This window comes from Xyrauchen texanus, chromosome 32 (genome assembly GCF_025860055.1).
Source record: "Xyrauchen texanus isolate HMW12.3.18 chromosome 32, RBS_HiC_50CHRs, whole genome shotgun sequence".
NCBI classification, from domain to species: Eukaryota; Metazoa; Chordata; class Actinopteri; order Cypriniformes; family Catostomidae; genus Xyrauchen; species Xyrauchen texanus.
The window spans coordinates 40,465,650-40,492,134 of NC_068307.1; the positions used below are offsets into that span (position 1 = coordinate 40,465,650).

Sequence of the window (26,485 nt, forward strand, 5' to 3'; positions counted from 1 at the left end):
TAAAATTGCTACATACTAAAACTATATTTATTAGTTCTAGAGCCTGACCAATATGAGATTTTTGAGATTTTAGAGGGGGAAATTTACCGATAACCTATATGGTGGCTGATATAGCTAATTTTTGAGCTGAAATGAAAACAGACCTTTTCTATGTGGATTGTGCACCGATATGACTATGCAAATGTACTCAGAAGGCTGCTTTCTTAAACAAAAATTTTATACAAGAATATTTCACTATTATTATTATTATTAGTATTATACATTGTCAACAAATTCTAGAAATGTACACTGAGAAAATAAATAAATAAAAATACAATAAATAGCTAAATAAACAAAAGTACTGTATGTTCAGTATCAGTCAGTTGCTGACCATTTAAATAAAGAATAAATAAAAATAAAATAAATAACTAAATAATCATCAGTAGTAGAGGTCGAACAATATAGAAGTTTGCCTATACCGATAACTAAGTTGGGAAGACAAGCCGATAACCGATTAATCGGTATAAATTATCATTAGAAAAGAAGCTAGTGTTTTATTTTGGATTTTCTTAATTTTCTTTTCTTTTTTTTTCCCCAAAAATGTTTCAACTTACATCTGGACTTTAAAGGATTCAAATCTCTTTTTTTTGTTCGATTTAGCTGTAAGACATCAGTCCACTTTTCATTCACACAGTTATTTTTTGGAACCCACTCAATTTAAATATTGTTATAAATTTTAAACAAATACTAATGACAATAATAATAATAATATTAAATAATTATTAATATTATTATTGACTTAATTTTAAATACAACAGTAAAATATTTAAGTTGTGCACTTTTTAAACCCTAACACTTTTATTTGGACATTCCATCCAAACTCTCCAGGAAGTCCTGTATGTGACTGTTTGTAGGCAAGTTTACGTTAGTTTAATTCGCTTAATCAAATTCTGGTAAAATGCACCGCCAGTGCCATTCTAAATGCATATGATAAATGAACCGAGCTATTGAGCATCTACATCTGTTTGTGAGTCACATTCAAATATTTTGCACTGCTGTGAAGGCTGAAAATTTGTGTGTGTGTGTGTGTGTGTGTGTGTGTGTGTGTGTGTGTGTAAACAGAGCAGCTCCATTCACTGGCATGCTGGTGCTGCATGTGCATTTTATATATTTACTTAAACACAGCCTTTTGTGATTCACAGAGCTATTGCACGCTTCAAGTGGCTGATCACTTCACTTCAGGTGATGGGTCTTTAATGTGAAACTAGGGAAAACTAGTGAATTGCAATGTCTTATGCTTTTTTAACACTTCTATAAGATTCAGTGATATTTTTGTTTGTATTTTGCGTACACTCGTTTAAATTCTCAAAGAAACTCGTCACACACACACCGATCACTTGATGATTTTCTATTCAAATTGACAAAAATACGTATTACTGTGAGGATAAAAAATTAATTTTAATCAGATGCTTTTATGATTTGTTTATACGTTTGTCTTGACTGCATGAAGATTTTTTTTCTCAAATCTCTCACTACCTTTAAATATACAAATAAGCTTGCTTAAGCATAAACGTGACTGGATATAAACTAAAGCAAATAGATGGTAATACAGTTCATTTAAACATTTGGGTAGGACTTGCGTGTTTTTTTGGTCACTGTGGAGCGGAGGGGGGTGGGGCCGGTCGGAATATCGCGCGCCTGGTCCCCAATCGGCCTGATGAGGACATGCCCGTAATTCTATCTCTCTCGAACCATCGTCACCGGCCGCCTTTATCCCTCGCGCGCCTCATCAGGCCGATTGGGGACCGGGCACGTGATATTCCTACCGGCCCCGCCCCCCTCCGCTCCACAGTCACATTGTTCTAACCACTTGAAGTTTGCTTTAATGTTAGCATCCTCTCAGCCTGGTCTGCAAACATACTGCTGTTCTCTATTAATGCAACATCTATTCAAGAAATTAATTACTTTATAGTGATATGTAACACATACATTTTGTTGTTGGTGTTTTAAATCTGCATTGTTCAGCTCAGTGCAGTCTTCGGCTGCATTCAACGTGCAGTCTCACGTGTCAATATATATATATATATATATATATATATATTACGGTTGTCGATTTAATGCTTTAATAACGTCAGGGCTTAAAGTGAAAAAAAATCCTGAGCCTGAACTTTCTGTGGCTCAACCAGGACTTTTACCAAGCCCGTTTTTTCTATTAACCAATTCTATGAGCAACAGCACAGTCATATTTTCAACGCATTAACAACTATTGTGCCAAAATAATTGAAACTTTTGCAGTACTAGGCTTACTGTTTCAAGAAAATAACATAACATAACATGAATGTTTGTGCCAATATTTATTGAATTGCTAGCTTTGAAACATGTTAATGACATAAAGTGCATTCACCATTGGTTTCTTTGTAATGTGCAAACAGCATAAAGTGCACTCAACATTGCTCACTCTGAAATGTGCAAACATTCTTAGGTGCTTTTACCAAAACAGAAAACTTTGCCAACTTAAATAGACATTTGTATTAGTCAGAGAACATAAAAAACACAAAAGTGCATCAAACCAATAAATGCATAGATGTTAGAAAACTACTGTAGCATAATACTGTACTGTATTACAATCTTAGTGCAACTCAAAATGCTATTTATCATTCTAAATCTTCTAAATTTTTCTTCAGTTTTTTTGGCGTTTCTGGGCTATAAATGAAGTCTTTTAAGCGATCTAAGCATCTTCTTTTCAAAGTTGCCGTAGTTTCTGCTCCAGGTAACGTGGTCGTATGCTGTAGACTGCGCACGATAGCTCTGTGCGTCTTATCTCCATCATGACGGACAAGTGTTTTTTTACCGCTAGTGGCATTGGCATAGTGAAGCTTTTTGTGGCAAACTATGCAAAAACAAGCTCCAGGCTCCGGAAGTTTACTGCACCAAGTGCCTAAAGCCTTCCCGTTTTGTCCTCTTTCTTCAAGCCATGCCCAGCGCCACTTTTTTTTTACTTTCTTCTCCAAAGCAGATGTATTTTCTCCTGGTTTGATAAACTCCATTCTCCATAGCGTGCGTACAAGCTAACTGTGAACTGGTTCACTTCCTGCACAAGACCCGCCCTCCTCTCTAGCAATTGGCTAAGACAACCTAATATCATGATCCCATTGGCTGTGACAGCTGTGCACGCTGACTCTTGAATCAAGGTGGTAGGTTGAAGGGGACCGGTGTTTTATTCAAGTCAGATTAGGGCTGTTCACATATCGCGTCTTTTGCGCGCTCAAGTTCGTTATTTCAAATGTAGCCGCGCTGTATGCGCGCTCATAATGGAAGCGACGCGCTCATTTTTTCCAAGCGCGTCCGTGCCGAAAGTGCCTCCGACTGTAATTTGCAGCCTGATAAATACATTTTGCCTGTGCCGGAGGCCGGACCTGCCCTCAAGCCGGAAATCCGGCCCCCAGCCGGAATACTTTAAGCCCTGTAACGTGTGATTAATTGTTAAAAAAATAACACTCTAAAACAATTTGCGCATTTAATCGCAATGCTTTCCTGAGAAATGCAAGCTTGTAGTACCACCTGTTTTCTCCATAGGGCAGTAAGTGAAATTTCAGCTGTATGAGCAACACACAGTTTATTACAGTGAGCAAAACATTAACAACTCTTCAGCGGACACACAACATAAACGTGCGTTACGTTCTTGCGTTCAAAACACTCCCTCAAAAAGGGATCTCAAGATGTGTTTAAAGATTAAGTATTAATCTATATTTAACTTGACACAGTGACCTAAACATTTTACTTTTATGACGCAACACACCCGAGATGTGACACAAGCATATCTGACGCAGGTTGTATGGTCCTCACCTCACAAATATTTAACTACCAACAAGGTTAAGGAGGTGTCCATCTTTATTTAAAAACATTCTCCCTGAAATGCTCCGTACCTCTCTTTTAACTAGTTTTTCTTTGCTTTATAAAGATGTTTTATTTGGTTTTCACAGTTTTGATAACTTAAGATTTTCTGATTAATCTGTTTATTTTTCTTGCCAAGTTTTTTATACATAAGTGTAAATTTATGTTTATAAAGCCCATATTTGCACTTTTTTGTAAAGACTTAAAATATTATTTAGATACTCTTTATACCTCCAACAACTCCAAAGCATTGAAAACCATTGCATTATGTAATGAAAATGCATTTTAATTATCTGAATATTGTTTTTATTTTATATACAAGTTTTCCTGATAAGTGTGTGCCTAATAAATTCCCTTGTGTTCCTGAAATAATGCCACCTGATAATTTCCGCTTTTTTTTTCTTCCCCAATTTGTGTTTGTATTGCATTTTGTTAATAAAAGACCGCTAATAAAAATGAAGCCAAACTAAATTTTATATTCAGGGTGACCATATTTTTGTTTTATTTTATTTTTTAATTTAATCTTTGTTTCTTAAATACAGATATATATATATCAGTGTGTGTGTATGTATGTATATATATATATATCAGTATATATATATATATCAGTATATAGACAACTAGAACACAAAAGAAAGTTATAACTCTTTACATGCGTGTGTTCCACAAGACAACCTCTTAACAAACAGCAAATGAGGCACGTGCATCAAAAGCTTCATCCATTTTAAAAAGTTAGGTAAAGTGTGTTTTGTCTTTGTGTCTAACAGCATTTCTTGTCATGTGTAATTTCGATTGTTTTACTGGTCCCCACAATGGCGGTTAGATGAGCATATGAAATACCCACATTTGAAGGTTGGCGGATGCTAATTTCATAGTCAGAGCTGGGAAGTTGCCAAATATATTAGCCCAATGTTTTATCTTTTCCCGATATTGTAAATCATCATCTGTCAATGAGTGTCGCATTCACATCGGGATATTTGCCAGATATTGTTGATATCTGATTACATCGTCCTGTCACTCAGCCCTAGTGGGAAAGGGGCTATTATTTCCATACATTTTCTTATAAGTTGTTTGTTTATAGTGAAGAAATTAGTTTATTACCTCCGAAAATTTTACTGTCTTGTCAGATGCAGTCAAAGTAAAAAGTGCCTCAGAAAACCATGTTGTCCTCTATATGCAGTCAGACAGAATTCTATCTATCAGGCTATATGCAAATATTTTAACATTCTATTGTTGTTCTCATACATTAAGCATACAATTTGTTGTGAAATAAAAAGTGCCTCACCTCAGAAAAACAAATTCTCTTGTCAGATGCAGTCTGCTCTGCGCAGTAGTTCAGCTGGAGGCACTTGCTGTTACATTAAGCTTTGTGGATTTCCTATCCATCACTATATAAAATATATAAAATATGTATATAATACATTTTGAATTGGTGAAAAGTACACACTATATTTAGGGTAACTGTTCCTATGTTGCGACTGGAGAATAGCAAATTCTAGTCATCAGAAGAAAATAAAAACTAAGATGTGGATTGGTAATTTAATAGTAATGAAATAACGGCCTGTGATTTTGCAGATACGTTGCCAGTTAATAAGTCAAGAAATGGCCAACAAGTATGAAGAAATTAAGTAACTTGTCTGCCTTGTGTTAGCAGTGTAAGTTTCCGGACATATGTCTGTAAATAATTATATCTGTGGATGTACAGTTTATTTGCACAGGTAAAGCGATGTCTGAAAAATCACAGAGATGGGTGACTACTGCATCACATCAACACTGCCATCACATGTTACTGTCCAATTTGAAAATGTATAGCTGTGTTGATTAATTATGCAGGAAATAAACATGATCATATTCCGTATCTGGGATTATTCGAAGAAATTGATAGGAGTATCAGGCAAAAATATGACAACTGGTGACATTAGCAAGCCTTTAATCCTATATTACACTCTTAATTTGAAAATATTGACAGTCCCTTCATGTAAATGTGGGGCTGCAGTGTCTGAACAACACAAACAAACTTCAACACTTTCCTCCATTCAAGCTGCTCAAATCACAAAAGTACATGCTTATGTTCCTTTCTAATTTTCCCAACCAGAATAAAACATTTCAATTTCTTTTACATAGGTAAAAAACACTTGGCATAAAACTCTTGAGAAAACGTGAATCAGCCCATACGCAACAGTCAGCGCTGTCTGAAGTTGTATATCACATCTTCCATTTTCTGGTGTCTTCTCATTTGCCAACATCCACTTCAGACACTTGGAGAGCTTGAGAAACAATGATAGTTTTAGGGCTCACAGGCTGGAAAGTGCAGATTCACTGGCTTTTTATCTGCTCTGTCAATTCGCATGGGATTACTATAATGGATTTTTTACCAGGCGTCTTATTGAAGGTAAAAGACATTTACCTTTTAATTTTGGGTGAACTATCTCTTTAAATCATTTAGGAGCTGGGAGGAAGTCTAAACAATTATGAACCTTTATGAATCACACTTATTCTTAAGTCTAGGATTATGCGCAAAATTAAGTAATTCTTAGAATTTTGATACACTTAAAACTAAACTTTTACTCTAAGCGGCTTCATACATAAGGACCCTGGTAATTAAATTACCCCTCATCCCCATACAAAACTAATCCCGTCCAAACAGTGCTTTTGTTGCATACCACTCTATTATTGTAGGAACATTATTAATGATTTAATGCACCGAGCACTGCTGCAGTTCATATAAAAACATGCTCCCCTGCAGAATGTGCATTTTTAGGGACAAGAAAACTGATTCCTTGTCAAATTAGAATGAAATTGTAGTTTTACTAGAAAAATGCCTTATCTGTGAGCATATTTTCAAAAGACATGGCCAGTCGTGCAGTCACAAATAACGTTTGATCGACAGTAGTAGAAATGCCCACTAGTGGCTTCACAGTACAGAGACTAGCGACATCAAGCGATAAAGTCGTTGCATGTATGTACAGGGCTTTACAGTCCCTTTTTGTTGAACATGTCAGTCAGTGATCTGGGCTGGACTTTTTGTTTTTTTTCCCCATCAGCCTGACGGAGCCTGACTACAGATCGTGCTCATGAAGACCAAACACAATGATGAACTCCTGGAAGGTGAGATGCACAACTTACACTGTGACTCTGTTTACACCTGGAATTACAATCTCAAATTTGTCTTCTGCCAGTGTCTCAGGGTGCTTTTTAAACTAGCGCTTCTGGTGTGCACCCGGGTACATTTGATGTAAAAGTTTGGTTCATTTGATCGACCCCCGATCTCTGGTTTGCACCCGCAAACCACACTCTGGTTTAGGGCCTTTCACACCAAATGCATATTTTTGGCATGAAGTCTTGCCGCGATTAACATTTTTAATGGAAACAATGGATTCCTATAGAGCAATTTACACCGGAATCAAACATCTATGCCGATTAAGCATTACCTCTCTCGCCCAATAAAATATGAGCTTTGGATCACCTGTCAGCAGCAGCTGCAGTTACCAAAACCAGCGCAGTTGGTGACTCGTGAGTAACTTTAGCATTTAATGTTGGTGGGCATTACAGCTTTCTGTGCTTCAAAGAAATTCTAAACCAGCAGTAAGGACATGCATTTATTTGCATCAAATGTCTTGAAAAAAAGCATCTTTTCTCATATGGGTTCTCTTAACGTGTACATGATATTGCTGCATCTCTGCGTGGTATTCCCTTTTAAAAAAATCTATTTTAATGTCGTCTTAATGTATTTCATATTGCTGTATTTTTGCCTTTTGAATTTAGTCTTAGATGAGTTCTCTTCATAATATAACGTGTTGTGGCAGATCACTTTTTTTAATAAATTACTTAACAGATCTTTGCCAAATACAGTTGAATTCAGAAACGTACATACACTTTCGTTGAAGTCATTAATACAAACGTTTTAACCACTCCACAGATTTCATATTAGCAAACTATAGGTTTGGTATGTCGTTTAGGTCATCTACTTTTGTGCATGACACAAGTAATATTTCAAACAATTGTTTACAGAGACATTGTTTCACTTTTAATTGACTATATCACAATTCAAGTGGGTCAGAAGTTTAAATACACTAGGTTAACTGTGCCTTTTAAGCAGCTTGGAAAATTCCAGAAATTGACATAAAGCCTTTAGCCAATTAGCTTCTGATAGGAGGTGTACTGAATTGGAGGTGTACCTGTGAATGTATTTTACAACAGCAAAGGACCTTGTGAAGATGCTGGAGGAAACGTGTTGACAAGTATTTATATCCACAGTAAAACAAGTTCTATATTGACATGATCTGAAAGGCTGCTCAGCCAGGAAGAAGCCACAGCTCCAAAACTGCCATTAAAAAAAAAGCCAGACTACAGTTTGCAAGTGCACATGGGTACAAAGATCTTACTGTTGCAAACTGTCTTACTGTCCTCTGGTCTAATGAAACATAAATCAAACTGTTTGGCCATAATGACCATAATTACGTTTGGAGGAAAAAGGGTGAGGCTTGCAAGCCAAAGAACACCATGCCAATCGTGAAGCATGGGGGAGGCAGCATCATGTGGGGGGTGCTTTGCTGCAAGAGGGACTGTGCACTTCACAAAATAAATGGCATCATTAGGAAGGAAAATTATGTGGATATATTAAAGCAAAATATCAAGACATCAGCCAGGAAGTTAAAGCTTGGTCGCAAATGGGTCTTCCAAATGGACAATGACCCCAAGCAAGCCTCAAGTTGTGGCAAAATGGCTTAAGGACAACAAAGTCAAGGTATTGGAGTGGCCATCACAAAGCCCTGACCTCAATCCAATAGGAAATTTGTGGGCAGAACTGAAAAAAACAATTGCATATAACACAAGTAGATGTATATGGCAATAAGATATCAGTATTGTTCCAATTGACAGCGTTTGATTTAACAGTCATCATGTGTGTGCATTATGCAGTGATTTAAAACAAATGTATGTGACACAACTATATCAATATGCAATAAGTATATTGATGCCAAAGACCCTCAAAAATGTTACCTTGCGTAGGACCCCACATCTAAAATATATAAAGACCGCTGTATATTTTTGTTTACGAAGACCAGATTAAAAGTGTGATAAATGATAATTTAAACATTTACTTTTTATATTGTTTTTGTACTAAAGCCAAAATAACTTATTGAAATATCTGTAGGAATGTATCAGTTACCATATTTACTATTGTTGGGCCACATGTGCTCAGATAGGAGACAAAGGCAGGCCTACACACCATCATAAAGTCTGACTGAGGGCTGTAGGAACACTCAAAGCCTGATAACACAGAATCAGCTGCCAAAATCAAACAAAGCCTTGCTCACTTTACATCTAGGTGTGAAATTCTGAGACCGAACGCATCCCTAAACCATGGCAGTATAAAACTTATAAAGTATAAATCCCTGGAGATTCCTCCTAAATCTTGCTTCCAGTGACAGTATTCACCGCATCTAGTTTCAGCCCTGCTGCTCCCAGGTGTAGCTTCGCTGCCCAAGGAAGTAACGTGCGTACCGGAGCTTTGGCCATACAATCTCCATCTCGCTGGACGAGCTGAGATTTTCTGTGTTCCACCGAGCATGCTAACGATTCCGAAGGAGACCACTGAGCAATCCACGTCTCACCGGTTTGCCTACAGAAGTGAAGTAAGAAGATTTCCTTCAACCGAGTCGACGTCACTGATATCTCCGGCAACACGCCGAGAATCAGCCGTCATGCCGCCCGCCGACAGAGCTAGGAAACTGCCTCCCATCATCCCGAGTTTGGAAGAGCCGAGTCTGAGTCAACCGATGGACAAAGACACATTCTACCCACGTCCATACGTGACTCAAATAAGAGGTTTATGTATGGGCAGAGATCGATTATTATAGTGTGTTATTCTTGTGTATAAAGGTAATTGCTTGTACAGTTTACGGACCGACAAGTCCGCTCATTGCTGCTAATAATACTCAAGGTATTACTGTTACCACAAATGAGATTTGCTGTGTTGTCGTCCAACCACTTCAGGCTGTTTGTGCATTTCCCCCTTCGCGGGTGAGATGGCACACTGAGTTTATCCATTAAAGAACCAAAGACCGTGGCGGATAGATTACGAGCTGTTCACTGCATCTCTGAGTGATAAAACTAACGGTTGCCGTTTCTCCCACGATTTCTAAAACCAGCTTCAGTGCTGTCGCCCCGTTGTCGCTCTCTCATACCAACACACACAACCCCTCACAAACATACACGTAAACTCATTTGGCAAACAGATAACTTTGCGATAGAGCCTAGCTTTGTCCCTAAGTTATTGTATCAGCGGAGACATGTTCAATGGGCAGACACCATTAACCAGTCTCTGCGGCCACGTTCTCTGACCGGAAACCTTGCGTGACCTCTCCATGAGAGCCACACCCACCATTTTGTGCACTCCTTCTCTCCTCACACACACACACACACACACACACACACACACACACACACACACACACACACACCTACCTACCTACCTACCCTCCTCTCATGTATTCTAGGCTTATCTGTTCTAGGCTTACCATATCAAATCATGTTATTGTTTAGTTTGTAGTTGGAAGTCAGATGTTTATCGACTGCATTGTTTTGATTATTAATTGATGTTACTGCATCAATAAAATGTGTTATACTTTAAAGATAAGTGTTTTGCCATTGTTCTGCATGCACATGTGCCAAGGGCTGGCAGGGGATGTCAGTGTTCTCTGGACGTAGACTTTCCTAAGAGTACAATCCCGCTGACTGCTAGACTGTCTGGTTATTAGTTCCTGATTCCAGGGTGGTGCCCCGGCAATATTAATCCTTAAGATTGCATTGATTTTGATAATTGGTAGTTATCTTTGTTGATTTGAAGGATTAATAAGCTAATGTTGATTCTAATCAATGTTCTATTGATTTTAATAATTCATAATTATCTTTGATTGTTGATTTGAAGGATTAAAAAGCTAATGTTGATTCTAATCAATGTTTAATTGATTTTAATAATTATCTCTGATAATTGTCTAAATATAATCTGTATGAAAAAAAGCTGTATATGTTTTACAGGCTTAGTTCATTATAGGTAATGTGATCACACCCACCAGCAGAGCGCGCCATTCATACGCAAATGTGATCAAGGCAAATGGTAAACGCCCCCAACTGTGAGGTTTGATGTAAACAATTAATTCACTTTACTGCGCGTTTGTAACGATACACAGGCGAAGAAACTTTTGGATAGTAAGGAAGAGTTAACATTTTCCTCAGGAGAAGAGCGGAACTTCGATGAACGTTTGTATTTTGAAGAGAGACTTGATTCAGCCGAGGATACAATTTCGGACGAGTAAGTCATTTAGTTTTCTTTAGTTGACATGCTATTTTATATAAACATGTACATATTTTACTAGTGGGGCTGTTTCCAGACTTGCCAGCCAGGATTCAGAGTATTGACATTTGAAATATGTCCTAATAAGCAAGTTTTAGTTACATTTTAAATGCTGTTTTGGCTAAAGCAGGTATTTAAACTGTATGATATAAATATGATATGTAATATGATGTAAAAATAATATGAATGTTTAGATTATATTTTATCTAGTGTTTATGCTGCCTCATTATCATCAACAAAGCTTGTGCTTGCAAATATGGGTTCAGGTGCAAATTAAAATGCACTTTAAATATGCCCATATTTAAAATCAGTATATTATAATGATTTCTGAAGGATCATGTGACAATGAAGACTGTAGTAATGATGTTGAAAATTCAGCTATGATCACAAATTGCATTTAACAATATATTCAAATAGAAAACTGTTCTTTTAAATTGTAAAATGAGTTCACACAATGTTTTTACTGTATTTTGGATCAAATAAATGCAGTCTTGGTGAGCAGAAGAGAGTTCTTTTAAATGGTAGTGTAGGTCTAAAATTAAGTAAAGTCTTTATGTAAAGAAAATGTATAGTCAGATTACTTCTTTTAACTTAAAACTTGATTTTGATCATTAAGTCTCCTCACATTCATTCTCTTTCTGTCACATTCCTCAGTGATATTCCCAGGGGAGGGTTTTTTGTCTCCTCAGGTTTGAATTACAATCCATATTCATGATCATTCACGCCACCTCACATATGACCTTTCTAACACTAAAATTGTCTTACAAAAGTTAAATTGGTATATTGTTTTGTATGAATGAGTGATCAGGATGGTTTTCACATCATTTTGTAGCAAAAACTCCAGTTTCAGATCTCTACAAGATCCAGTTCTCAAAAGGCTTGTGGACAAATGTTTAGTATACAAATGTTATATAGCCTTATTTCAATGACTTAAAAATTAAACGACGATCAAACTCGGAAAAAACTCCCATTGACTTAACATTGCGGAATGTTCAGATTTTCAAACTCCTCAACTGCCAAAAATTCAAATCTAAATCCCTTGAAACCAGAGACTAAATCAAACTGCCATTCTATATACTATATGAGCCATTGAGACTCATTTAAACTAATAAACTCATCTATCTATGACACTTATCTATCTATCTATCTATCTACTTTAAACTAAATTCAAACTTCAAACTAATTTAAACTTCAAACTAATTTTGTTAAAATCCTCTTGTTTCTAAACTCAAACTTGTACACTAATAAACTCATAAATTCATACACTTATGAACTCTTAAACTCAAATGAACAAACTTATAAACTCTAAACTCACACACTGAGTGTGTAAGTTAGTGTGTGTGTGTGAGCGTGTGTGAGCGAGTTAGTGAGCATGTATGTGTGTGTGAGTGTGTGAGCTAGTTAGTGTGTGTGTGTGTGTGTGTGTGTGTGTGTGTGTGTGTGAGCTAGTTAGTGTGTGTGTGTGTGTTTATGCGCATTAGTGTGTGTGTGTGTGTGTGTGTGTGTGTGTGTGACAGTTAGTGAGCATGTATGTGTGTTTGAGTGTGTGAGCGAGTTAGTGTGTGTGTGTGTGTGTGTGTGTGTTTATGTGCATTAGTGTGTGTGTGTGTGTGTGTGTGTGTGTGTGCACATAGCAACCACTCAGAACACCCTAGCAACTGACAAACAACCACCCAGAACACCCTAGCAACCACCCAAAATACCTTACAACACCCTAGCAACCACCCAGAACACCCTAGCAACCACCCAAAATACCTTAGAACACCCTAGCAACACCATAGCAACCACCCAAAATACTCATCTATGACACTTAAACTATTAAACTCGTAATAATTTATTTTTAAATTAAAATTAAAGTAAAATAAAATTTACTTTACACTTCAAACTAATTTAAACTTTAAACTAATTTTAACTTCAAACTACTAAATGTACTTCATTTAAACATAAACTTTCATTAAACTCATGAATTGATACACTTACTCTTAAATTAATAAACTCTGAACTTTTAGACTTATATTTAAACTTATAAACTCAAACTTATAAACTCGTATACTTATAAACTCATGAATTCATACACTTATAAACTCTAAACTCAAAAACTCTATGAAAAAAACTCAGTGAAATTAATTAACTCATCTATCTATGACACTTATCTATCTATCTATCTATCTATCTATCTATATCTATCTATCTATCTATCTATCTATCTATCTATCTATCTATCTATCTATCTATCTATCTATCTATCTATCTATCTATCTATCTATCTATCTATCTATCTATCTACTTTAAACTAATTTAAACTATAAACTAATTTAAACTTCAAACTAATTTAAACTATAAACTAATTTAAATTTCAAACTACTTTAAACTTCAAACTGATTTAAACTTCAAACTACTTTAAAATTCAAACTAATTTAAACTTTAGACTAATTTAAACTTTAAACTAATTTAAACTATAAACTAATTTAAACTTCAAACTAATTTAAACTTCAAACTACTTTAAACTTCAAACTACTTTAAACTTCAAACTTTCTGGTCCAAACTTTCACAAGCCAACTTAAAGTTTGTCTCGACGAACTTTTTCTAGTTATTATTATTCTGTCAAAAATTTACAACTCTAACTCCTCCTAGAGCTTTAACTCCACATACTCCAAACTCGGCTCAGACACTCAAACTGTTCTGACTCGGTATGCAATATCTTTTCTAACTGATCGGACTTATGGTTTTCCTAAAAATGACGATCAAACTCGGAAAAAACTCCCATTGACTTAACATTGCGGAATGTTCAGATTTTCAAACACCTCAACTGCCAAAAATTCAAATCTAAATCCCTTGAAACCAGAGACTAAATCAAACTGCCATTCTATATACTATATGAGCCATTGAGACTCATTTAAACTAATAAACTCATCTATCTATCTATCTATCTATCTATCTATCTATCTATCTATCTATCTATCTATCTATCTATCTATCTATCTATCTATCTTAAACTAAATTCAAACTTCAAACTAATTTAAACTTCAAACTAATTTTGTTAAAATCCTCTTGTTTCTAAACTCAAACTTGTACATTAATAAACTCATAAATTCATACACTTATGAACTCTTAAACTCAAATGAACAAACTTATAAACTCTAAACTCACACACTGAGTGTGTAAGTTAGTGTGTGTGTGTGTGTGTGTGTGTGTGTGTGTGTGTGAGCGAGTTAGTGAGCATGTATGTGTGTGTGAGTGTGTGAGCGAGTGTGTGAGCTAGTTAGTGTGTGTGTGTGTGTGTGTGTGTGTGTGTGTGTGTGTGTGTGTGTGTGTGTGTGTGTGTGAGCGAGTGTGTGAGCTAGTTGGTGTGTGTGTGTGTGTTTATGTGCATTAGTGTGTGTGTGTGTGTGTGTGTGACAGTTAGTGAGCATGTATGTGTGTGTGAGTGTGTAAGTGTGTGAGCGAGTTAGTGTGTGTGTGTGTGTGTGTGTGTTTATGTGCATTAGTGTGTGTGTGTGTGTGTGTGTGTGTGTGCACATAGCAACCACTCAGAACACCCTAGCAACTGACAAACAACCACCCAGAACACCCTAGCAACCACCCAAAATACCTTACAACACCCTAGCAACCACCCAAAATACCTTAGAACACCCTAGCAACACCATAGCAACCACCCAAAATACTCATCTATGACACTTAAACTATTAAACTCATAATAACTTATTTTTAAATTAAAATTAAAGTAAAATAAAATTTACTTTACACTTCAAACTAATTTAAACTAATTTAAACTTTAAACTAATTTTAACTTCAAACTACTAAATGTACCTCATTTAAACATAAACTTTCATTAAACTCATGAACTGATACACTTACAAACTCTTAAATTAATAAACTGAACTTTTAGACTTATATTTAAACTTATAAAACTAATATATTTAAACTTACTTTAAACTAATTTAAACTATAAACTAATTTAAACTTCAAACTACTTTAAACTTCAAACTTTCTGGTCCAAACTTTCACAAGCCAACTTAAAGTTTGTCTCGACAAACTTTTTCTAGTTAAGTTGGCTTGTGAGAGCCAACTTACTGATATTGTACTTAAACTTATTATTAAGTTGGCTTGTGAAAGCCAACTTACTGAAATCCTATTTAAACTTATTATTAGTGGTGCTTGCAAAGCATCACTATTGTAATCTCACATACTTATTTTTATTTTTATTTTTCTTCTTTTTATTATTATTCTATCTCCGTACAAAACTTCGGCACCTAACTCGTCCCGCACCGTTTGGCGTAGACCCACAAATGAGGTGTCAAATCGAACGGCCTATTGAGGACACGTGTGCTATGACTTTTATAAGCGTATCGGGGTACGGTATTTGCCCCAGGGGCAAAAAAGCGGCCGAAAAATCCCATAGACTTAACATTGTGACAAACTTTGAGGCGTCACAGCTCCGAGCGAGGATTTCACAGAAACGTGTGATTTGCCACATTTGAAGAGGCTGGCAGGCTCTGTAAGAGCATACCTCAATATGGGGTAAAAGTTGCACCCCTGGGGGCAGGAGCTGCCCAAAAATACCCCAATTGACTTATAATGGTGTAGGACGGCCCATGAAATGAAAAGGCATAGGGATTTGTATTGAACATAGCTCTGGATCACAGTGTCATAGAGACCAGGGGTGGGCTCATTTTACTCAGACGACCAATCAGTCTCTCAGGATCATTGTGAAGCTATCAAGCCACGCCCTAGCAACCATTAAGAGCACCTTAGCAACAAGTCCCATAGACTTCTATTGAAACAGATCAAAGGGATATCTCCGGATAGAAGTGTCATAGAAACACAAGGGTGGTCTCGTTTGACTCGGGACAGCAAACAGCCAATCATGCATCAAATCAACACTTCCTAGCCCCTCCCTAGCAACCATTGTCGAGCACCTTAACAACCAAAATCCATAGAGGGATATCTTCCATTCTGAATGTCACAGAGGCATGGGAGTTGGTTTATATCATTCATACTGACAAGCAGCCTTTGGAGATTCATGATTGGCAGCTGCCAAGCCACTCCCTAGCAACTAAACAGAGTACCCTAGCAACCGTTTAGCAGTAACTATATCTCTGCACCACAAAATCAGAGAGACTTCTGGGTTGATTTATTTCAATCAGGATGGCAAGGAGACTTGATTAGTATCACTATGGTAACTGCCTAGCAACCAGATGGGGTTACCCTAGCAACCGAGTAACAAATCACATATCTCTGCATCAGAAAAACGTAGAGACTTCCGGGTTGACTTATTTCAATCAGGATGGAAAGGACACTTCATTAGTATCACTATGGTAACTGCCTAGCAACCAGATGGGCTTACCCTAGCAACCGAGTAACAAATCACATATCTCTGCATCACAAAAACATAGAGACTTCCGGGTTGACTTATTTCAATCAGGATGGCAAGGACACTTCATTAGTATCACTATGGTAACTGCCTAGCAACCAGATGAGCTTACCCTAGCAACCGAGTAACAAATCACATATCTCTGCATCAGAAAAACGTAGAGACTTCCGGGTTGACTTATTTCAATCAGGATGGCAAGGACACTTGATTAGTATCACTATGGTATCTGCCTAGCAACCAGATGGGCTTACCCTAGCAACCGAGTAACAAATCACATATCTCTGCATCACAAAAACATAGAGACTTCCGGGTTGACTTATTTCAATCAGGATGGCAAGGAGACTTGATAAGTATCACTATGTTAACTGCCTAGCAACCAGATGGGGTTACCCTAGCAACCGAGAAACAAATCACATATCTCGGCACCAGAAAAGAGTACAGACTTCCGGGTTGATTTATTTCAATCAGGATGGCAAGGACACTTGATTACTATCACTATGGTAACTGCCTAGCAACCAGATGGGGTTACCCTAGCAACCGAGAAACAAATCACATATCTCGGCACCAGAAAAGAGTACAGACTTCCGGGTTGATTTATTTCAATCAGGATGGCAAGGACACTTGATTACTATCACTATGTTAACTGCCTAGCAACCAGATGGGGTTACCCTAGCAACCGAGAAACAAATCACATATCTCGGCACCAGAAAAGAGTACAGACTTCCGGGTTGATTTATTTCAATCAGGATGGCAAGGACACTTGATTACTATCACTATGGTAACTGCCTAGCAACCAGATGGGGTTACCCTAGCAACCGAGAAACAAATCACATATCTCGGCACCAGAAAAGAGTACAGACTTCCGGGTTGATTTATTTCACTCAGCATCGCAAGGACACTTGATTACTATCACTATGGTAACTGCCTAGCAACCAGATGGGGTTACCCTAGCAACCGAGTAACAAATCACATATCTCTGCACCACAAAATAGTACTGACTTCGGGTTGATTTATTTCACTCAGGATCGCAAGGACACTTGATTACTATCACTATGGTAACTGCCTAGCAACCAGATGGGGTTACCCTAGCAACCGAGAAACAAATCACATATCTCGGCACCAGAAAAGAGTACAGACTTCGGGTTGATTTATTTCACTCAGCATCGCAAGGACACTTGATTACTATCACTATGGTAACTGCCTAGCAACCAGATGGGGTTACCCTAGCAACCGAGAAACAAATCACATATCTCGGCACCAGAAAACAGTACAGACTTCTGGGTTGATTTATTTCAACCAGGATGGCAAGGACACTTCATTAGTATCAATATGGTAACTGCCTAGCAACCAGATGGGGTTACCCTAGCAACCGAGTAACAAATCACATATCTCTGCACCAGAAAACACTACAGACTTCCGGGTTGACTTATTTCACTCAGGATGGAAAGGAGCCATGTATTGTATTACCTTGGTAACTGCATAGCAACCACATGGGCTTACCCTAGCAACCGAGTAAAAAATCACATATTTCTGCACCAGAAAATCGTACAGACTTCTGGGCTGATTTATTTATGACCATAATTTTTTTTCTTTTCCAGTTACAACATGCTGTTTGACGAGTTTTGCCACGGCAAGCACCACTCACATTTTCTTCAGGAAATGTACCCATCTAGTTATTATTATTATTCTTACTCAGAAATTTCTATACGCTACTCCTCCTAGAGCTTTAACTCCACATACTCCAAACTCGGCACAGACCTTCAGACTAATCCCGAATAGTGTGCTATATCTTTTCTAACTGATCGGACTTACGGTTCTCCTAAAAATGACGATCAAACTCGGAAAAAACTCCCATTGACTTAACATTGCGGAATGTTCAGAAATTCAAATTCCAACTGACATTTTCACACACACACAGATAAAAAGGGCCTGTCAGCCCTGCATCTCTCCCTCTCTCTCTCCCTCAGAGGATTTCTTTTATCAAGCAGCCAAAAAGTAATGACCTAGAATCTTCATAGCCACATGCTAAAAACGTGCTAGCATCATGCTAACACATGCTAGCATCGCCTAGCGAAGTGATAAAAAATGCTAAAAACGTGCTAGCATCATGCTAACACATGTTATCATCGCCTAGCGAAGTGCTAAAACATGCTAAAAACGTCGTTAGCATCATGCTAACACATGCTAGCGTCGCCTAGCGAAGTGCTAAAACATGCTAAAAACGTCATAGCATCATGCTAACACATGCTAAGCATCGCCTAGCGAGCTGCTAAAACATGCTAAAAACGTGTTAGCATCATCGCTAACACATGCTTAGAATCGCCTAGCGTAGTGCTTAAAACATGCTAAAAACGTCTTAATATCATGCTTAACACATGCTTAGCATCACCTAGCCGAGTGCTAAAAATGCTAAGAACGCTGCTAAGCATCATGCTAACACATTCTAAGCATCGCCTAGCGAAGTGCTTAAAACATGCTAAAAACGTCGCTAGCATCATGCTAACACATGCTAGCATCGCCTAGCGAAGTCGCTAAAAAATGCTAAAAGCGTCATAAGCATCATGCTTAACACATGCTTAGCATCGCCTAGCGAAGTCGCTAAAACATGCTTAAAAGCGTCTTAGCATCATGCTAAAAACACCTAGCAAAGTGCTTAAAACATGCTAAAAACGTTCTAAGCATCATGCTTAACACATGCTAGCGTCGCCTAGCGAGTCGCTAAAACATGCTAAAAACGTCTTAAGCATCATGCTTAACACATGCTAAGCATCGCCTAGCGAAGTGCTTAAAAATACTAAAACGTGTTAGCATCATGCTAACACATGCTTAGCATCGCCTAGCGAAGTGCTTAAAACATGCTAAAAACGTCTGTAGCATCATGCTAACACATGCTTAGCATCACCTAGCGAAGTGCTAAAAAATGCTAAGAACGTGCTAAGCATCATGCTAACACATTCTAGCATCGCCTAGCAGGCGCTAAAACATGCTAAAAACGTCGCTAGCATCATGCTAACACATGCTAAGCATCGCCTAGCGAAGTGCTAAAAATGCTAAAACGTCATAGCATCATGCTAACACATGCTAGCATCGCCTAGCGAAGTGCTAAAAAATGCTAAAAACATGCTTAGCATCATGCTTAACACATGCTAGCATCGCCTAGCGAGTCGTTAAAACATGCTAAAATCGTGCTAAGCATCATGCTAACACATGCTAGCATCGCCTAGCGTTGTGCTAAAACATTCTAAAAACGTGGTAGCATCATGCTAACACATGTTAGCATCACCTAGCGAAGTGCTAAAACATGCCAAAAACGTGCTAGCATCATGCTAACACATGCTATTATCACCTAGCGAAGTACTAAAAAATGCTAAAAACGTGCTAGCATCTATCTGTCTGTCTATCTATCTATCTATCTGACTGTCAATATCTATCTATCTATCTGAGGGTAAATATCTATCTATCTATCTCTCTATCTAACTATCTATCTGAGTGTCTATCTATCTATCTATCTAGCAACTAAGTTAAACTTTAAACTACTTTAAACTACAAACTACTTTAAACTTTAAACTAATTTAAACTACAAACTAATTTAAACTTTAAACTCGTTTAAACTATAAACTACTTTAAACTTCAAACTACTTTAAACTATAAACGACTTTAAACTAATTTAAACTAATTTAAACTAATTTAAACTTCAAACTACTTTAAACTTCTTCAAACTTTCTGGTCCAAACTTTCACAAGCCAACTTAAAGTTTGTCTCGACGAACTTTTTCTAGTTAGTGGTGCTTGCAAAGCATCACTATTGTCATCTCACATACTTATTATTAGTGGTGCTTGCAAAGCATCACTATTGTAATCTCACATACTTATTTTTATTTTTATTTTCTTCTTTTTATTATTATTCTATCTCCTGACAAAACTTCGGCACCTAACTCGTCCCCAAGACCGCTTAGCGTAGACCCACAAATGAGGTGTCAAATCGAACGGCCTATTGAGGACACGTGTGCTATGACTTTTATAAGTTTATCGGGTACGGTATTTGCCCCAGGGGCAAAAAAGCGCCGAAAAATCCCATAGACTTAACATTGTGACAAACTTTGAGCGCCACAGCTCCGAGCTGAGGATTTCACAGAAACGTGTGATTTGCCACATTTGAAGAGGCTGGCAGGCTCTGTAAGAGCATACCTCAATATGGGGTAAAAGTTGCACCCCTGGGGGCAGGAGCTGCCCAAAAATGCCCCAATTGACTTATAATGGTGTAGGACGGCCCATGAAATGAAAAGGCATAGGGATTTGTATTGAACATAGCTCTGGATCACAGTGTCATAGAGACCAGGGGTGGGCTCATTTTACTCAGACGACCAATCAGTCTCTCAGGATCATTGTGAAGCTATCAAGCCACGCCCTAGCAACCATTAAGAGCACCTTAGCAACAAGTCCCATAGACTTCTATTGAAACAGATCAAAGGGATATCTCCGGATAGAAGTGTCATAGAAACACAAGGGTGGTCTCGCTTGACTCGGGACAGCAAACAGCCAATCATGCATCAAATCAACACTTCCTAGCCCCTCCCTAGCAACCATTGTCGAAGCACCTTAACAACCAAAATCCATAGAGGGATATCTTCCATTCTGAATGTCACAGAGGCATGGGAGTTGGTTTATATCATTCATACTGACAAGCAGCCTTTGGAGATTCATGATTGGCAGCTGCCAAGCCACTCCCTAGCAACTAAACAGAGTACCCTAGCAACCGCTTAGCAGTAACTATATCTCTGCACCACAAAATCAGAGAGACTTCTGGGTTGATTTATTTCAATCAGGATGGCAAGGAGACTTGATTAGTATCACTATGGTAACTGCCTAGCAACCAGATGGGGTTACCCTAGCAACCGAAAGTAACAAATCACATATCTCTGCATCAGAAAAACGTAGAGACTTCCGGGTTGACTTATTTCAATCAGGATGGAAAGGACACTTCATTAGTATCACTATGGTAACTGCCTAGCAACCAGATGGGCTTACCCTAGCAACCGAAAGTAACAAATCACATATCTCTGCATCACAAAAACATAGAGACTTCCGGGTTGACTTATTTCAATCAGGATGGCAAGGACACTTCATTAGTATCACTATGGTAACTGCCTAGCAACCAGATGAGCTTACCCTAGCAACCGAGTAACAAATCACATATCTCTGCATCAGAAAAACGTAGAGACTTCCGGGTTGACTTATTTCAATCAGGATGGCAAGGACACTTGATTAGTATCACTATGGTATCTGCCTAGCAACCAGATGGGCTTACCCTAGCAACCGAAAGTAACAAATCACATATCTCTGCATCACAAAAACATAGAGACTTCCGGGTTGACTTATTTCAATCAGGATGGCAAGGAGACTTGATAAGTATCACTATGTTAACTGCCTAGCAACCAGATGGGGTTACCCTAGCAACCGAGAAACAAATCACATATCTCTGCACCAGAAAAGAGTACAGACTTCCGGGTTGATTTATTTCAATCAGGATGGCAAGGACACTTGATTACTATCACTATGGTAACTGCCTAGCAACCAGATGGGGTTACCCTAGCAACCGAGAAACAAATCACATATCTCGCACCAGAAAAGAGTACAGACTTCCGGGTTGATTTATTTCAATCAGGATGGCAAGGACACTTGATTACTATCACTATGTTAACTGCCTAGCAACCAGATGGGGTTACCCTAGCAACCGAGAAACAAATCACATATCTCGGCACCAGAAAAGAGTACAGACTTCCGGGTTGATTTATTTCAATCAGGATGGCAAGGACACTTGATTACTATCACTATGGTAACTGCCTAGCAACCAGATGGGGTTACCCTAGCAACCGAGAAACAAATCACATATCTCGCACCAGAAAAGAGTACAGACTTCCGGGTTGATTTATTTCACTCAGCATCGCAAGGACACTTGATTACTATCACTATGGTAACTGCCTAGCAACCAGATGGGGTTACCCTAGCAACCGAAGTAACAAATCACATATCTCTGCACCACAAAATAGTACTGACTTCCGGGTTGATTTATTTCACTCAGGATCGCAAGGACACTTGATTACTATCACTATGGTAACTGCCTAGCAACCAGATGGGGTTACCCTAGCAACCGAGAAACAAATCACATATCTCGCACCAGAAAAGAGTACAGACTTCCGGGTTGATTTATTTCACTCAGCATCGCAAGGACACTTGATTACTATCACTATGGTAACTGCCTAGCAACCAGATGGGGTTACCCTAGCAACCGAGAAACAAATCACATATCTCGCACCAGAAAACAGTACAGACTTCTGGGTTGATTTATTTCAACCAGGATGGCAAGGACACTTCATTAGTATCAATATGGTAACTGCCTAGCAACCAGATGGGGTTACCCTAGCAACCGAAAGTAACAAATCACATATCTCTGCACCAGAAAACACTACAGACTTCCGGGTTGACTTATTTCACTCAGGATGGAAAGGAGCCATGTATTGTATTACCTTGGTAACTGCATAGCAACCACATGGGCTTACCCTAGCAACCGAAAGTAAAAATCACATATTTCTGCACCAGAAAATCGTACAGACTTCTGGGCTGATTTATTTATGACCATAATTTTTTTCTTTTCCAGTTACAACATGCTGTTTGATCGTAGTTTTGCCACTGCAAGCACCACTCACATTTTCTTCAGGAAATGTACCCATCTAGTTTTTATTTTTATTTTTATTTTTATATCTCTTAACAAAACTTCGCACCTAACTCGTCCCCAAGACCGCTTGGCATAGACCCACCTAATGAGGTGTCAAATCGAACGCCTATTGAGGACACGCGTGCTATGACTTTTATGTTTATCGGGTACGGTATTTGCCCCAGGGGCAAAAAAAGCGCCTAAAAATCCCATTGACTTAACATTGAGACAAACTTTGACGCTCACAGCTCCGAGCTAGGATTTCAGAGAAACGCAGTGATTTGCCACATTTGAAGAGGCTGGCAGGCTCTGTAAGAGCATACCTCAATATGGGGTAAAAGTTGCACCCCTGGGGGCAGGAGCTGCCCAAAGTTGCCCCCATTGACTTACAATGGTGTAGGACGGCCCATGAAATAGGGATTTTTAATTAAACATAGCTCTGGATCACAGTGTCATAGAGACAAGGGGCCTGCCTCATTTTACTAAGACGACCAATCAGTCTCTCAGGATCATTGCAAAGCTATCAAGCCACGCCCTAGCAACCATTTAGAGGACCTTAGCAACAAGTCCCATAGACTTCTAATGAAAGAGATCAAAGGGATATCTCCGGCTAGAAGTGTCATACCAACACAAGGGTGGTCTCGCTTGACTCGGGCAGCAAACAGCCAATCATGAATCACCTCAACACTTCCTAGCCCCTCCCTAGCAACTATTGTCGAAAGCACCTTAGCAACCAAAATCCATAGAGGGATATCTTCCATTCTGAATGTCACAGAGGCATGGGAGTTGATTTATGTCATTCATACTGACAAGCAGCCTTTGGAATTTCATGATTGGCAGCTGCCAAACCACTCCCTAGCAACTACACATAGTACCCTAGCAACCGAGTAACAAATCACATATCTCTACACCAGAAAATAGTACAGACTTCTGGGTTGATTTATTTCACTCAGGATGGCAAGGAAACTTGATTACTATCACTATGGAAACTGCCTAGCAACCAGATGGGGTTACCCTAGCAACCGAAGTAACAAATCACATATCTCTGCACCAGAAAATAGTACAGACTTCCGGGTTGACTTATTTCAATAAGGATGGCAAGGAGACTTCATTACTATCACTATGGTAACTGCCTAGCAACCAGATGGGTTTACCCTAGCAACCGAGTAACAAATCACATATCTCTGCATCAGAAAAACGTAGAGACTTCTGGGTTGATTTATTTATGACCATAATTTTTGTTCTTTTCAAGCATGCTATTTGACGAGTTTTGCCACGGCAAGCACCACTCACATTTTCTTCAGGAAATGTACCTATCTAGTTATTATTATTATTCTTACTCTGAAATTTCTATATCTAACTCCTCCTAGAGCTTTTAAGCTACAGGCACCAAACTCGGCACAGACCTTCAGACTAATCCCTAATAGTGTGCTATATCTTTTCTAACTGATCGGACTTACGGTTTTCCTAAAATGACGATCAAACTCAGAAAAACTCCCATTGACTTAACATTGCGGAATGTTCAGAAATTCAAATTCCAACTGACATTTTCACACACACAGACAAAAAGGGCCTGTCAGCCCTGCATCTCTCCCTCTCTCTCCCTCAGAGGATTTCTTTTATCAAGCAGCCAAAAAGTAATGACCTAAAATCTTCCTAGCCACACGCTAAAACATGCTAAAAACGTATAGCATCTATCTGAGGGTCAATATCTATCTATCTATCTATCTATCTATCTATCTATCTATCTATCTATCTATCTGAGGGTAAATATCTATCTCTCTGTCTCTATCTATCTATATCTATCTCTATATATCTAAGGGTAAATATCTATCTATCTATCTATCTATCTATCTAGCAACTAAGTTAAACTTTTTTAACACTACACTGTAGAACTGGCTCATTAGAGTCATTCATTTGGGAATCAGACTACACTGGTCACACTGTATGTTTCACACTGTAGATTCAAAAGAACTGGCTCATTAGAGTCATTCATTTGGGAATCAGACTACACTGGTCACACTGTATGTTTCACACTGTAGATTCAAAAGAACTGGCTCATTAGAGTCATTCATTTGGGAATCAGACTACACTGGTCACACTGTATGTTTCACATTGTAGATTCAAAAGAACTGGCTCATTAGAGTCATTCATTTGGGAATCAGACTAAACTGGTCACACTGTATGTTTCACATTGTAGATTCAAAAGAACTGGCTCATTAGAGTCACTAATTTGGGAATCAGACTACACTGGTCACACTGTATGTTTCACATTGTAGATTCAAAAGAACTGGCTCATTAGAGTCATTAATTTGGGAATCAGACTACACTGGTCACACTGTATGTTTCACACTGTAGATTCAAAAGAACTGGATCATTAGAGTCATTCATTTGGGAATCAGACTACACTGGTCACACTGTATGTTTCACACTGTAGAGTCAAAAGAACCGCTCATTAGAGTCATTAATTTGGGAACACACACAGACAAAAAGGGCCTGTCAGCCCTGCATCTCTCCTCTCTCTCCCTCATTGCATAGGGATTTTGTATTGAACATAGCTCTGGATCACAGTGTCATAGAGACAAGGGGCGGGCTCATTTTACTCAGACGACCAATCAGTCTCTCGATCATTGTGAAGCTATCAAGCCACGCCCTAGCAACAATTTAAAGCACCTTAGCAACAACTCCCATAGACTTCTAATGAAAGATATCAAAGGATATCTCCGGATAGAAGTGTCATAGAAACACAAGGGTGGTCTCGCTTGACTCGGGCAGCAAACAGCCAATCATGAATCACCTCAACACTTCCTAGCCCCTCCCTAGCAACCATTGTCGAAAGCACCTTAACAACCAAAATCCATAGAGGGATATCTTCCATTCTGAATGTCACAGAGGCATGGGAGTTGGTTTATATCATTCATACTGACAAGCAGCCTTTGGAGTTTCATGATTGGCAGCTGTCAAGCCACTCCCTAGCAACTAAACAGAGTACCCTAGCAACCGCTTAGCAATAACTATATCTCTGCACCAGAAAATCAGAGAGACTTCTGGGTTCATTTATTTCAATCAGGATGGCAAGGAGACTTGATAAGTATCACTATGGTAACTGCCTAGCAACCACATGGGGTTACCCTAGCAACCGAGCAATACGTAACTGAACGAAGTAC

At 38.4% G+C, this 26,485-nt stretch overlaps 1 protein-coding gene across 1 annotated transcript in view; it reads left to right on the plus strand.

Annotated features, from left to right (window-relative positions):
• The window catches only part of slc11a2 (solute carrier family 11 member 2), a 227,013-nt gene that overhangs the window by 42,572 nt on the left and 157,956 nt on the right, over nucleotides 1–26,485 (plus strand). The window contains exon 2 of the mRNA XM_052101452.1: nucleotides 6,918–6,981. Coding sequence (XP_051957412.1) covers nucleotides 6,948–6,981 — 34 coding nt within the window. The 5' untranslated portion in view covers nucleotides 6,918–6,947. The remainder of the gene's footprint in view (nucleotides 1–6,917; nucleotides 6,982–26,485) is intronic.